Raw genomic sequence first — 15,520 nt, 5'->3', positions numbered from 1 at the left:
TATCTGAATAGTTACACACTGCTTACGTGTAATGAGGGTCAGAATACCACTAGCTTTCACCCCGCTCGTTCCCTCCCTTACTTACTAAAATATACTTCTCTTTATATGGTCATTCAAAAACTTTCATATTTATTGATCATTGTTAAAGGGCCAAAAGCAAAGTTTTTGAAAAATAAATGAAGATTTTGGTTATTTTTCGATATAGACAATCAGAAAATAGTCCTTAAAATAAAGACTCACATTTTTTTATTTTCTTTTTGTTGACCGGTGTTATCAAAGGACATGTGACCACCGATGCGTGTTTGTATGCAGTTGCTAAGATCTCCATACGTTTCCATGCGGCTTCAGCATTGGCATATTTCCGCACATCCGCTGTGTACATGATCGCAGCTGTGAGTGTATTAGCGCCCATGTCCCAATCAGGCCCTGAGTCACGTATATATACATTAGAGTAAGAGCCACGGTGCGGAGGCAATGGGCACATATTTATACTGAGCACGTTTACCGGTAATGATTGCAGATCTTTGTTGGTGTTTGCTGCTCATCCACAGCTGGCATTCTTCAGTTTACATTTTCAGTTGCTTAATGATCAATTTACATTTCACTGTCTTTAATGAGTAATTCTGATAATGAAGAACTTACAGCGTGGGCTAGTGCATTGCATCTCTCAAACTTGCATTTATTTTATTTAGCTTGGACAATGAGGCATACACTGTTCTCTGTTTTGCTCTATTCTTGTTTCATTGTGCTTTATGTATGCACAAAACAGACTTAACAAAGTTATGGGCCATACACATTTACCGATTACACTGAGCGATATGAACAATCTCGTTCATTAATGGATGAGATATCGTTCATATCGCTCAGTGTGTATGCGCCAACGATGAACGATGCGTGGCACAGCGCTCGTTCATCATCATTGGTGCCGGCTCGTTTATGCCTGCAAGCCAATATGGTCCTAATCGTCCATATTAGCATGCAGGGCTATGGGGCCAGGTGACAGGGAGAGTGAAGAAACTTCACTCCTCCCGTCATATCCCCCCCGCCTCTCGCCGGGTTGTCCGTTACCCAGTGTGTAGGGCCCTTCACTATAACGGATACATACAGATTTATCTCATGGTGACTAAAAGGCCGTGCAGAAGAAGGCATCATTTAGCTCAGTGGTTCTCAACCTCGTCCCTCAAGTACCCCCAACAGGTCATGTTTTTAGGTTTTATGTCTGTGGAAAAAGGTAGAATAATTACTGACCCAAAAAATAGATTCTCACCTGTGCATGAATAAAGAAACTCTCGCAACACATGACTTGTTGGCAGAGCTGGATTAAGGCTTGTGGGGGCCCTTACCAATAAAATTGTCGATAAGATACGCTGGCGGTTTATTAAGCATAATGCGTATGAGCTCCTAGCACCACAGATGTATTAAACACACTGTAGTGCCCCCATTCACATTATGCCACACACAACCCCCAGTTTTCTTATGCCACACTGCCCCCGTGTTGGTGATGTGTGGGGCCCCCTGGGCGTTTGCCCCAGTTGCCCTGTTCATCCAGCTTTGCATGTTGGTGGTAATTGAGAACCCCTCGATTTAGCTGATGTTTGCACGACAGACTTCATGAGTAGCTTGGTATACGTTAATACATGGCACATAATATATTAAACCAGACACATCAAAAAAGCTTCTAGACATTTTAGTAGCAAAGATAGCTGAGAACTTGATTATGGTCTGTAGGAAACCTGTCTAGAATGCAGATGAACCAAACGCCACACGTTTCAACGAACGGTGGATTCTAAAATCTGTTCCAGGTATTAATATTTTTCTGTTACATTACACATTTAAATAAAATACTGTTTTATTCCAGTTGCAATTTCTGCTATACAGTATAATAGTCTATTATAAGGACTTTTCATGGACATTTAAGTAGGGATGTGATCAGATTTTACATAACATTATCTTTATGTCTAACAAGTCGTATCCTGCGATACAGTAGGTTTGGAACTAAATAGGTTTATTGTGTTTTCATCCCCAAGCGGCATGTCGGCATGTTATGTAACAGCTGACGCAGTGACTGACCACCTTGCATTCAGTACATAACATTATCCTTAGGTCTAACAAGTTGCATCCAGTAATAGGTTTTATTCTATGGTTGGGACTAACTAGATCTATTGCGATTTAATCCCTAAGCAGCACGTCGGCATGTTATAAAGATGGTGCTAATCTAACAGAAGACACAATGACTGACCACTTGGCAGACTCGCTTTGTGAATTTATACACACAGTGGAGCCATTGATGTCACAGCAGCTCAGATTAGTGCAGTCTCAGCTTTTTGACCTGTATCAGGCCCTGTAAGGTCGCTCACCTAAGGATGTGGTAGCTATCTGTAATGGAGTAAGGTAGTAAATATCAGGTTACTACTGAACAATGTATTTTATATGTGTATCAAATTAATGTAAATAAGTAGTTTGGTAGTCCCTTTTTAAAAATGGCATTTTCCCTTCATGTGAGCTGCTGTTTGCATTTACTGTAGAGTTGTGAGTTTCTCTTCAGTGACTATGTGACAGCAGTGCAGTTTTAAGCACGTTTATGCACAGCTCATGGATATACTGGCAGGAAGGACGGCTTCATGTGAAGCAAGACATGTCTTTGATGTATGCCATTAGCCACATGTCATGCACGGGAATAGTTACCGAGAGTTTTATGCTACTCAATTCGTGCCAAGTGTTATTTTATTTTTTTGTGGTAAAAAAAAAAAGAGGAAAAAATAGTTGAGCATGTTATTAACTCAGGGATCATGTGCCTGTGGTGGTATATTTCTGACTCATTTCATGGTAGACAGCGGAACTTGAGGTTAATACTATACCAAATTGCATAGATGTCTGTCAACTCAAGGGCTTACCTTCTAGAAGGGGGTGGGTGGACACAAAGGGGGGTGGGACGCAGAGTTTCATATTGTAGTGACTGGAGAGTTAGGAGGAGAGGTTACCATTAGCTCAGTCATGCAGCGTAAATGCCATAGAAATAACCATATATTCTTATTGCACAGCATTTTTTATATTTTGAAAAGTTTTCTATTCACTATTGTATATCCATTTATGGTAACCTTTTCTTCTGTAGTATTGTCGATTTTTGTTTGTTTTTACGTTTTGCAGTGATTATAAAGTTTGCTTTGCAGCTGCATCCAGATTCTCACCTAATTGATTTTATCTTTCAGGATGAAATTGTTGTCACCGAGTGTCTCATTGTTGAATCTCCGTAGCTGCGGACGGTGAAAACAAGGATTTTGCAAGAGAAGATGATGAAACCTGTGATTTGTTACTTTGTGGTATTTTACACAATAACTATTGGATATTCATCAAAGAGGTCAGCTGTGGATTTGGATGCGACACCCAGGATAACCGTAACCTATAACGGTAATGCCATGTTTTTTATCTTTCTCTTGAGCGGAGTTTTGAGAATCATTCAGCCAGTGAAATCCTGGCATTGTTAATGCTCCACAGACAGACAGCCAATGTGCTGATTATAGATAGATCACTGGCAGTCACATCCATCAGACACTATTGACTGGTTAATGAGCATAGAAGGGATTGCACTTGCTTGAAACTGCATTCTGTGTTTGCAGAGATTGAATTGTTACTGTCAGTTTTGATGAGCGTCTTTATGCAGGTTACTTAGGTAAGAAGGAGCTGTTATGTTGCTCCCATCACAAAAGCTGCAATTCTGTCCTGTATAAGCTTCTTCAATGTTGGTAATGATGTGTTAAAAGACTTGGCTCCATGCTCTCCTTTGGGAAACAAGTAATTATTGCTACTGACACATCTGAAATCAGGTTACAGCTATAAGGAGTAGATTTCTTCCTGAAACTAACTTAATTTTTGTCGTAAAATTAAAATTATAGCCATCTCAAGGTTGGATATTTTTATTAATGTTTTTATCAAAAAAGTTTTATTATTTTCTATTAAAAGTTGGGTATATTAGATGTTTGCTTTTAATATTGTGACTTCCAATGCTTTAAGTGCTGCAGATATTTTCATTTTAATTATTCATGGTGATATGTCACTTTATTATTCAATAAAACACTGTTATTCACCAACACAAGAGTATAATAGTGCAGTGTACAGTCTTGGGACTTCCAGTGTTCTGCAGTGCTTTTACTAGATTTATCTATAGTATCTTAATTCTAATTGGGTATATTAGGCTAGATTGGCTATTTAGGTTAACTTAAGTGTTCCTTCCCAAGAGAACAAATGCTACACGCAGGAACGTTTATAATTATTGGTTTACAGGTTCTATAACCTAAAGCAGTCAAAAAGATTTTGGCTTTATATCTCTACACTGCAGAATCATCATCTAGAGACAAGAAGGGCAAACAGTAGGACAAAAGCGTGGATCCCAATCCTACGGAGGAGATCTAATTAAGCAAATGGGCCTGGTTGCAGAGATGTATGCGATTTAGTGCACAGCAGCTATGCGAAAATCTGCAAATGTCACAGATTTGTATTAAGCTGCCCACTGGAGGTCTCAGATCCGCCCACTAGAGGTCTCAGATTTGTGGCTGGAGGTCTCAGATCCGCCCACAGGAGGTCTCCGATCCACCCCCTGCATCTGACCAAGTTTCATTTCAGAGCCTCATTCACTGTGTATCCGTGCGATATTACTGGCACGAATTATAACCGATTTTAGATTTCTTAAAAAGTGTTTAAAGTACTGTAATATCCAAAAATGCGCATAAAACCAAACCACGCTAGGGTCCTACAGGACTTTGCACTCTCTGAAGCCCTTTGACTACAGTAGTAATCTTGGTGAGTCGTTCGGGTCAACACAGGTCATAATACTTCACTGGTCTATGTTTGTTTTTAGTATTTTACACTTCATGATAAAATGGTTGATTGCTCCAGATACACTACAAGTTGTTGGCACATATATCACTTCATTATGTTTTATCAATACTGGAGGAGGAAAGTAGGTGTAGGTACATATTTTCATATGTGATAACATTGAATACACACAGATGGTTGCCAAGTTAAATGTATCCCATCAATCATTATTGTGTGAAGAGTTGATGACTCATGGCAGAAATATGCAAAACTATTAAACTATTTTCATTAAAATGTGATGATTACAGTACATATGAATGGTGTGTTTGTGTGTGTGTGTGTATATATAATATACACCCATCAGTCATAACTGCAAAATCACTGACCGGTGAAGTGAATAACATTGGTAATCTCATTACAATGGCAAGGGTGGACATACACCCATCGGCCATAACATTAAAACCACCTGCTTAATATTGTGTAGGTCCTCCTCAAGCTGATCTCTGACCATTCAAGACATGGACTCCAAGAGACCTTTGTAGGTGTCCTATGTTATTTGGTACCAAGACATCAGCAGCATGTCAGCAACTCTTGTAAATTGCGTAGTATTGCCTCCATGGCTGGATCTTGTTTTTCCAGCACATTCCACAATTGCTCGATCGGATTAAAATATGAGGAATTTGGAGGCCAAGCGAATTCCTTGAACTCGGTTATGTTCTTCAAACCATTCCTGAAGAACTTTTGCAGTGTGGCAGGGCACATTTTCCTGCTGAAAGAGGCCACTGCCATCAGGGAATACTGTCGCCATGAAGGGGTGAACTTGGTCTACAACACTGTTGAGGTAGGTGGCACATGTCAAAGTAACATCCATATGAATGGCAGGTTCCAAGGTTTCCCAGCAGAACATTGAGCAGAGCATCACACTGCCTTTGCCGGCTTGCTGTCTTCCCATACTGCATCTGGTGCCATCTCTTCCACAGGTAACGACACACATACTTCCGGCTGTCCACATGGTGTGATATAAAATGTAATCAATCAGACCAGACCTCCTTCTTCCATTTCTCCATGGTCCAGTTCTAACGCTGACGTGCCCATTGTAGGCACTTTCGGCAGTGGACAGAGGTTAGCAAAGGCACTATGGCCAGTCTGCACTACACAGCCTCATACGCAGCAAAGTATGATGTACAGTGTGTTGTGACGCCTTTTTATCATATTCAATTTTTCAGCAATTTGTGGTACAGTAGCTCTTGTGTGGGATCAGACCAGGCAAGCTAGCCTTTTTCTCCCCACGCGCATCAATGAGCCTTGGGTGCCCATGACCCTGTCGCCAGTTCATTGGTTGGTTTTTCTTGGACCACTTTTTGTAGGTACTAACCACAGCATACTAGTAATACCACTACAAGACCTGTCATTGTGGAGATGCTCTGACCCAGTCATCTAGCCATCACCATTTGTCCCTTGTCAAAGTCGCTCAGATCCTTACACTGGCCCATTGCTTCCAACACATCAACTTTAAAAACTGACTATTCACTTGCTGCCTAATGTATCCCTTTACCTGTAAGTTTATAAATCTATATTTTTCATTTCATTCATTAGCCTCCACTCTGTCTAGTTCCACCCCCTGTGGTCTGTTCTAGCCCCTACTCCGGCTCCCCCTGGAGGACAGGTAAATCTCATAGCATTTTAGTAGTAAGAACTTTTAAACATAATATGAAAAAAATCTTAATGCAAATCATAATGTTTGTTAATTAAGAGGTTTATTGCATTAAGTTACTTTCTACAAGACAGGTCCTTTTCAAAGAAGATCTATTTCCCCTGTATTGTGTCTAAGCCTTTCTGCATCGTGTTGGCAGCACCATGCCTTTGGCTGTGAATTCAGTATCCCGGGGTGCAGAGATGATCTCACGTAACTTATACTGGTTGTAAGATGGAAAATTCCAGAGATCCTCCTGCTGACCTTGAATCTCTGTAAACAATTAGTTTTTCTTTTCCTAGGTTTCTTTTCTGAGTAAACAAAGCTACTATAAAACCTGGCTTTCGCTCCCAGTGAGACAATGTAATACTCTTTATTGACTCTAATGTTGGTTGTGAGATCCTTCCAGCCACACTGAGGGGGAGATGCATCAAACCTAAGGGCCCCATTTCACTAAAATCCTTATTGACAGCGGTATATTTTGTTTAGTATTGCACTGATACTGAGGAACATGCAGTTGGTTTTTAACATTACCTACCCCTCCTGCTAGGGAAAAAAATGTCTGTCTTCTTGGTGACATCCTTCACACTGTTACTGGCAGCCTATCACTGCAAGCGACAGACTGTTGGTTCATGCGCCTGCGCAAAGGTTTTGCTGAACCCGGAAAGACTGTTGCTGGGTCTCCACTGCCGGGAATTGATGGAGCAAGTGACAAACTGCTGTAAGCTAAGTGTACTGCTGTCTGTTAAATACTGAAAGGAGCTCATAATACCTTTAGCGAGTGCTAAAAGGGTTATGTCTCGTTAATGGGGCCCTTAGAGAGAGAGAGAGAGAGAGAGTGCAGAAGTTGCCCATTTCAGTCAGTTTGCTTCTACTCACAGATGTGTCCTCTTACATCTTTGCTCCGCGCGCTACAAGTTGCGTTACACATAACGCGCGCCGTGTGAATCGCTAGTGCCGGGCATTTTTTTTTCACTTTTATCCGCAAAAATGTGTCTTGGTAATGTAATAGGACGCACCAGCAGCTTTGCTGATTAAAAGGATATGCAACATGCCTCTATTCTGTGTATGACTGCGACTATGGTTGCATACTAAATTCTATGCTACAGTGTTTTCATGGAATACACCTTAACATGGTATTTCGGATGCAAATACAACCGCGATTACACACTAGCTCAACCACACTTAGGTCAACAATGTCTAGGTTGACTACTATTGGTCGACAGTAACTAGGTCGACAGGGTCTTTAGGTCGACATGTTCTAGGTTGACAGGTCAAAAGGTCGACATCAGTTCTTTTCTTTCTTTCTTTTTTTTATATCTAACGATCAATGTGAACTACAATTGGTAATCGTAACCTTGCCCGAAGGGACACGGTTCACTAATTGGGGTTCCCGGTCACTGTACGGAGGAAATTACACGAAAAGTGAAAACTCATGTCGACCTTTTGACTTGTTGACCTAGAACATGTCAACCTAGAAACCCTGTCGACCTAGTTACTGTCGATCAATACTGGTCGACCTAAGTGTGGTCGACCTTCCATACCACACCCCAGAATATAGGCATGCTGCATATAATTTGAATCAGCAGAAGCTGTGTGTGCATCCTTTTACTTTATTTTGCATCTAAGACGCATTTCCGCTGAAAAAAAACCACAGAAAAAAGCTGCTAGGCGCTACAGAGTCTCGCCACGGCATGACGCAACTTCAAGAGCTGTTTAGCGTGACTGCAGCAAGGATGTAAGCGGTCACTTGTGTAACTTTTATCTATCATAAATCTATAAAATGACAGAAACTGATTTCTGTGGGCACCTTCACCGCCTCTCTAAGATTTAGTAGATATCCCCCTGACACATTTTTATATTCCTTGCCACCAATTTTTTTTCTTCATTGTGAGCAGGATCGCAGCGGCACCTTGACACTTGCACAGCGCGATTGTGACACTTGCGCAGTCGGCTGATAATCGCTCCCTCGCATGAACATCGACCATAGCGTGCGAACATCAATTACGCTCTAGTTTTTACCCCTTTTGTCATGGCTACAAACATTTTCATCTTTAAGATGAACATTGACCGGGATATAGGAATATTCTAATGTATAACTTCTGTACAATTACGCTACAGTCACCTGTAAAACATTTTATTGACTCCGCCACTATACTTCACTCCACTAGTTTTCCCACAATCCACATTCCAATTAAAGGGATAAATGGGAAATCCATTTCTCTTGCGGCTTTAATTCACTTGCCACCTCAAATTAGGTAAAGGCTGGATGTTATTTCCCCAGCAAGCCTTAAGCCACATGTGTTCTCAGAGAAAACATGCGGTTCTCTGTACATGCCTGTGGTTTTCAGGGTGTGTGCTGAGGTTTGGACCACAGCAGGTTAAAGTCACAGATTGCCTGGATCTGGTATAAAGCATGAGTAGAGGCATGACGCGCTGTGTGTAGATTGTGGCACATTTCTGCAGCTCATTAATGGTCCGAATGTTAAGGCCCGTATTCACGGGCAGATGTGGGGAGAGATGTGTGCTGAGCAAACCGCTCAGCAGCATTCATCTCTTCCCCCGCTCAGCACAGCGCGATGTGTGCTGAGCGTGCGCGGGGGACTGCTCATTTCACCCAGCGGGTGAAATGAGCGACCTGCTAGATTGAGCCTGTATGCAGGCCAATATAGCACCAGCGATAACGCGCATCGCTATCGCTGTGGGGGGTACACATGGACAGATCATGCTTAAAATCTAAGAAATCTAGTCAGATTGCTTAGATTATCGCTCCATGAGTACCCCCCTTTACAGAGAAGCATCTTGCTTTGGGACAGTTCATTATCACTACTGAACCTTTGTCCTGTACCTATGGTCATTGCTTCTGCAGGTGGTTACTCTATTATCATTATCATACTTGTCAGTGTCCTAGACAGGCGCCATCCATATAGCTCCTGCTCTCTACAGTTTTGTTGGTAATTGTGAAGCTGAACATCTGTATATGTTGTTTGTTTAGCAGAATCACCCCTCCCCCCATGACCTCATTAGGGGAAAGGCATAAAAGATTCCAATCCAGTTCTCCTCAGCAACGTGGATCAATGTTCGATATCCCATGTGGTCCTTATTAAAATGTAAGTTTAGCATAATGAATTCTCCGTCTCATTATCTACATATGCCATCCTGCGTCTCGCTACTGAGAGAAAACCGTTTTACTGCAGTTTTAAAATATGCCTTCCCTACACTGATATCAGACATGTAATTATCTCCTATATAAAGCTGTCAAGGTGAGTTACAATATTGTGATGGCTCTCCACTTAGACGTGTCTCTCTAGTGTTCTGCCTGCTTGCTGTTAACTATTTTAGTGTGTTTGATACCTACGGATTACTGAAATAAGAGTTGGATATTAAGGGCCAGATCCTGAGTTGCATTTAATGCAGTTGCGATTCCGGATGCCTCCAGTGATCGGAAGTCCTATAACTTGGATGCGACTGTGCCACCCCTAGCTCTCTGGCCGCTATAGTAGCTGTTATCACTAGTGATGGCACTGACACCTACCCCATGCTTGCTGAAGCAGGTGAGAGTGAAAATAGCTACACCCATAATAAGTCGCAAATCTGTCTACATGCCCACAGGACGCTTCTACGTATGATTGCCTCTCAATAATGACCGTTTAGCTGTCAGTGAGAAGCAACTGAAATGCGTTTTCTACAAATTGCAAGGTCACCTCAGTCTCTGATCAGTTACTAAGGGCTGCCTTAACAGCATTGTAGGCCCTGGGCAAAGCAGTGCACTGAGGCCCCACCCATTCACCCATTCACGGGAATAAATAAAAAAAACAACAACAACTTACCCCTCCTGCTTACTGGTCTTCCCAAACATAGGCTCTCACCACTACAATCCATTTTGAATGCAGCTGCAGGGCTAATCTTCCTCGCTAGACGTTCATCGTTTGCATATCCGCTCTGTCAGTCCCTCCATTGGCTACCTGTATTCTACCGTATTAAATATAAAATATGTTACTTACATACAAGGCTATTAATCAAACTGCCACAATGTACATCACTTCACTCATCTCAAAATATCTCCCTACCTGACCTCTCCGCTCTACACAAGATCTGCGTCTCTCATCCACATGTATTACTTGATCCCACTCAAAATTACAGGACTTTATCCGGGCTTCACCCACTCTGTGGAATTCCCTCCCACGCACAATGAGACTTATCTCTAGTCTCCAAACCTTTAAACGTTCCCTGAAAACTCACCTCTTCAGACAAGCCTATCACATTCCAGACCCACTCGCATAACCTTCAATGGTTCCCTATCTAATCTTATCTAATTACATCCTCTCTGTACAGTACACATAACCTCACATTTTGTCTTCCAACATTGCTGGGTGATCATATCATAGAACCCATTAAGAACCTAGCAATCTGGTGGACCATTATGCAATAGGTAGCATCTATCCTTGTGTACTAATGCCTATTTCCCTATAGATTGTAAGTTTGCGAGCAGGGCCTTCCTACCTCTGTGTCTGTCTGTTTTTGCCCTGTTTTGTTCTATTACTGTTGTTCTAATTGTAAAGCGCAACGGAATATGCTGCACTATATAAGAAACTGTTAATAAATAATAAATAAATTGTCGGAAACGGGGCTAAAACCTGTCAGATTTGGCCACGGAATCTGACAAAACACGAGGATCCGCGGCTATTCCGCCAATCTACGTGTTTTCCGAAAAGACGGAATTGCCGACTTGTCTTATAGAACAGCAGCCAAATTGAATAGGTCGGAACAGTTTCCGACCTAAAAAAGTCAGCAGTTCCGACTTCAATTGAATACCCCCATATTGGGGCCAAAGTTTTTTTTAGGGCTTTAGAGCCGCACACAATATTGACTTTCATGTGGTTGAGTGATTTATTTATTTGCAACTGCACATACACATAGAGCGTACTGGCAAAGGTGCTGCTGTGTTAACGAGATGGACGCAGTATCAGAAGTGTTGTGGGGAAATTGATGGGTGTTCATGGCCGGTGACTGGGAGGAAATGCACACATAAATGGTCCGTTCAGTGGGTGTCTTATGGAAGTCTCATGGGTGAAAGCAGCTGCGTACACAGGCACACAACCACAAGCATATGAGGCCAGTGCGCCCGATGGCGGCCCCTAAGGAAGCATCCATTGATATTAATGTGTGCACAGGGGCTGAAAGTGAGCATATCAGTCCAATCAAACATGATTTAAAAAAATATGAAATTAAGCAATGACCGGAATATCAGACCATCGATGATTGAAACATCACGACCTACATTCTCCCGGCGGCTGCTTCTCTCTGCAGCTGCCAAGTGATCATAGGCAAGATAAGGGAGCTTCTACTAGATTTCTTCAGTCTCTGCAGGTGCGTGGAGGGGGTGTTGCCGGCTTGCCGTGGAATGCCCAATTGCCTGATCGGCAGCAAAGCAGGCAGTGGTGGTGGGGGGGGGGGGAGTAACTAAGAAGTAGAGGGATTAGGCGGTCCGTCTGACAGTGGCAACTGCAGAAAGATTTTCCTCCAGCAGCCACACAGTGGGCGTTTCTGACTTGTCGTGTCTGGGAAAGCCCAGCCTGGTGTGGTCGCATCTGATGCTACCACGCCAGGCAAGTGGTTAAGGAAATGACTATGGGCCCGATTCAGACCTGATCGCTGCTGTGCGTTTTCGCACAGCGGGCGATTATCAAACTACTGCGCATGCACCGTTGCGTCGCCAAACAGCATCAGGATGGTGCGAAAATTTCGATTGCAAAGTTGTTCGCAAGGTGATTGACAGGAAGAGGACTTTTGTCGGTGGTAACTGGCCGTTTTCTGGAAGTGTCTGGAAAAACACAGGCGTTCTCAAGCGTTTTCATGGTGGGTGTGTGACGTCCGCTCCGGCCCCGATCAGCATTGGAGGAGTAAGTATTAAGCTACTCACAGACTGCACAGAATAGGAAAAACATTAGATGGTGAGTGTGATGCGAATGGTTTTGCAGCTGTCCACTGACTGAGGGGAATTTTCGCACAGCGTACACATGCATTTGCACACTTGCACAGGGTGAATTTTCACTCCTCTGCGGGCTGTTCCGTGTCAGCCTATAAATCAGGCCCTTCGTGTGATGTCATAACTAGAGAGATTCCTCTCCCTCCACAATTACTATGCATGGGGTCCCCAGAACACCACCACAGTTGAAAATGAAGTCTACCTCTATTAGGTGCTAGTAGAGGTTGGTGGTCTAAACCCAGCAGCTACTACAGCAGTTACAATGGGGATATTTGTTGTATATGGCTGCTGATTGGGCAGGAGCTGCAGTCAGTGCAGTCAGCTGGTGCACTCAGTGAATAGCAAACGAACTAGGGTTGAGTTTCTTATGCCCAGGTAAATTATAAGTGCTCTTCTGTACAATATGTCCGTTCACTAGGAGATGAATCAAGAGTGCCCTGGGCCTGGGGTCCTATGCACCTATGGGCTGGATCTCAATGTTTGATGTGGGCTGGTATCCGACTGGCCAAGTAGTATTTTTGACAGTCTGTCCGTGGACCATCTATGTGCAGCATTTGCTGCCACATCAGACAATGACACAACGGAATTAGTCAGTAATCCCGCAGCACGAAATACCGGCGCCGGGATCCCGAAGTTCAAAACACAGACAGGGGTCAATAAGGGGTACCCATAGCCTAACCTTAACCTTCCCCCTTAATGCCTAACCCACCTCCCCCAGAGATGCCTAATCCTAACCCCCTATCTCCGCTGCCTAAACCTAACCCTCCTGCCACCGCAGCCTGACCCTAACCTCTCACCCCTGGGGGTGCCTAATCCCCCTGCCCGACACCTAAACCCCCTTCCCCGGCCCTAAACTTAACTTTGTGGCCATAGTTACAGTCGGGATGCCAGCTGTCGGGATTCCGGCATCAGTCTCCTGGCACATTTGGAGTTCCGATGTCAGGATTCTGAAAGGTTATGGGTTTCTGGCATTGGTATTACGGTGGCCGGGATCCCTACAGCCGGCATCTTGACCGCATCTCGACATAGCAGTTGCCCTACAGGTCTTCTTGGACCTTTGTAAGACCAGTGGTCGGTTGATGACTTGATGCTGGCACATCCGGTTGGCCAAGACAACGCTAAGTGATGTCTTTTATAACTGTTGGTAGTGGTGAATGTACGCTCAGTCAATCCTAGGTTGCTGTAAATCCTCTCCAAGTACCTCCAACACATTTTAACTCCTAACCACAGTATTTTTTTTTTTAGTTTGTTTACCGTTTTTAAAATCAATATTTTTTGTGACCTAGTTATAAATGATAAAATGAAAGATTGCTTTTTTTCATATCGCAGTATAAATTTTGGTGTTTTCTCAAAGATAATAAATTGGCTTTAGTGTAATCTGTCAAACTCTGCTGTTAGATCATCCCTTCCAGTTTCTGGTTGAATTGCCTGTTTAAACTTGAAGCTTGTTCGCCGCATTCTGCATTTATTTGCAAGTTTTCACAAAACCGTTTGGTTTTATATGTGACAAAGAAAAGATGAACATTCTTAATGGAACAAGGAATTAGCCTTTGTATTAAGCTGGTATGACTTGATAAACTGCTTCATCAGCTTCTTGTTTGATCGTGTAAGATATGTTTGTACATGTTGGTTCCCAGTGTTAAGCATTTTAATGGATCTTGAAATCAAATACCCATATCATATAGATGTGTGCTATTAAATAATGAGACTGATGTTATAATTTACGTGTATATTAAGTACATTTTAAGTTCCCCAATGTACTCCCCTTCTGCATCTACACACCTCTGCATTCTTATTTTCCATTGGTCAGAGCCATGCTGTAGCTCATCATCTGTCAGCACCATTGTTTACTTCTTTACCTCAGTTACTGATTCAAAACGGGTTCCCTTCAGTACAGATTTGCTTTACGGAAAATAAAAAGTCACACGGTGCTAGGTCTGGTGATTATAGAGGGTGTTCTAGCACTGCAATCTGTTTCTCGGCCAAAAACTGCTTCACAGAGAGAGCTGTGTGGGCTGGTGAGTTGAGGGAGGATGAAATTATTTTTCCAGAACTCTGGCCTCTTTTTTTTTTTTTTTTTTCTTCTTTCTCGCAAAGTTTCTAGAACATTTTTGTAGTAATGTTGATTCACTGTTGCGTCTTCTGGTACACAGTCGGCCAAAATAACACCCTTAATATCAAAGAAAGCCATTAACATAGCTCTGAATTTGGATTTGCTTTGACGTGCTTTCTTCATTCTTGGTGATGATGTTTTTTTTTTTCCAGTGCATGGTCTGGCATTTTGTCTCGGGATCGTACTGAAAGATCCATGTTTCATCACGGGTAACAACTTTATCTAAAAATGTGAATCTGCTTGAATTAGTTCCAAAATGTACTGTATGTACAGTACAAATTCGCTTTCGACGTTCTTTCTGTTCGGCATTGTGAAGACTTGGAAGTATCTCAACATAAACTTTTGTCATGTTAAGATCTTTATGCAGAACTCGCCTAACAGTTTCTTTGTCAATGTTTACCATTTTTGCTGTCATTTGGATGCTGAGTCGATGGTCAGTTTGAACAAGTTTCACAATTTCTTCCACAGTTTTGTTTCTCTTTGATGTACAAGGCCGACCTATTCACGACTGCCACTAAATCTTTTGTACCACTCAAATACACGTGCACGTGACATACAATCTGCCCCGTAAGCCTCGGTTAGCATACGGAAAGATTCGGTGGGTGTTTTGCTCAATTTAACTAAACATTTAAGTTAACACGTTTCTCTATTTTTGAACTATGCATTTTTACAACGCACGGGAAACACACAAATTCTTCGAACAAAATATATATAGGACTAGTGGTAACTCAAAGGCGATGAAGACTCATTTTTTTTAAACCGTTCAATACAGAAAAATACTGGATGGCAAGTATAACAAATACAATCCTTCCCTTCTGTTAATGTCTTCAAAAACCTGGTAATTCCTCACAGAAGAGGTAAGGTCCAAACATGTATATGCAAGAAAACAAAAGAATAATAAAATGTTTAGTAT

General features: G+C 42.3%; 1 protein-coding gene across 2 annotated transcripts in view; it reads left to right on the top strand.

Moving 5' to 3' along the window:
- Positions 1-15,520, top strand: part of SEMA4G (semaphorin 4G) — a 441,977-nt gene that overhangs the window by 84,588 nt on the left and 341,869 nt on the right. For both annotated transcript variants that reach the window (XM_063961912.1, XM_063961911.1), the window contains exon 2: positions 3,210-3,408. In XM_063961912.1, the coding sequence (XP_063817982.1) occupies positions 3,291-3,408 (118 nt within the window). In that variant the 5' untranslated portion in view covers positions 3,210-3,290. The remainder of the gene's footprint in view (positions 1-3,209; positions 3,409-15,520) is intronic.

This window comes from Pseudophryne corroboree, chromosome 3, assembly GCF_028390025.1.
Source record: "Pseudophryne corroboree isolate aPseCor3 chromosome 3, aPseCor3.hap2, whole genome shotgun sequence".
Classification (NCBI taxonomy): domain Eukaryota; kingdom Metazoa; phylum Chordata; class Amphibia; order Anura; family Myobatrachidae; genus Pseudophryne; species Pseudophryne corroboree.
Note: the sequence above shows the minus strand (reverse complement) of the source record. Positions and strands in the feature narration are given on the sequence as shown.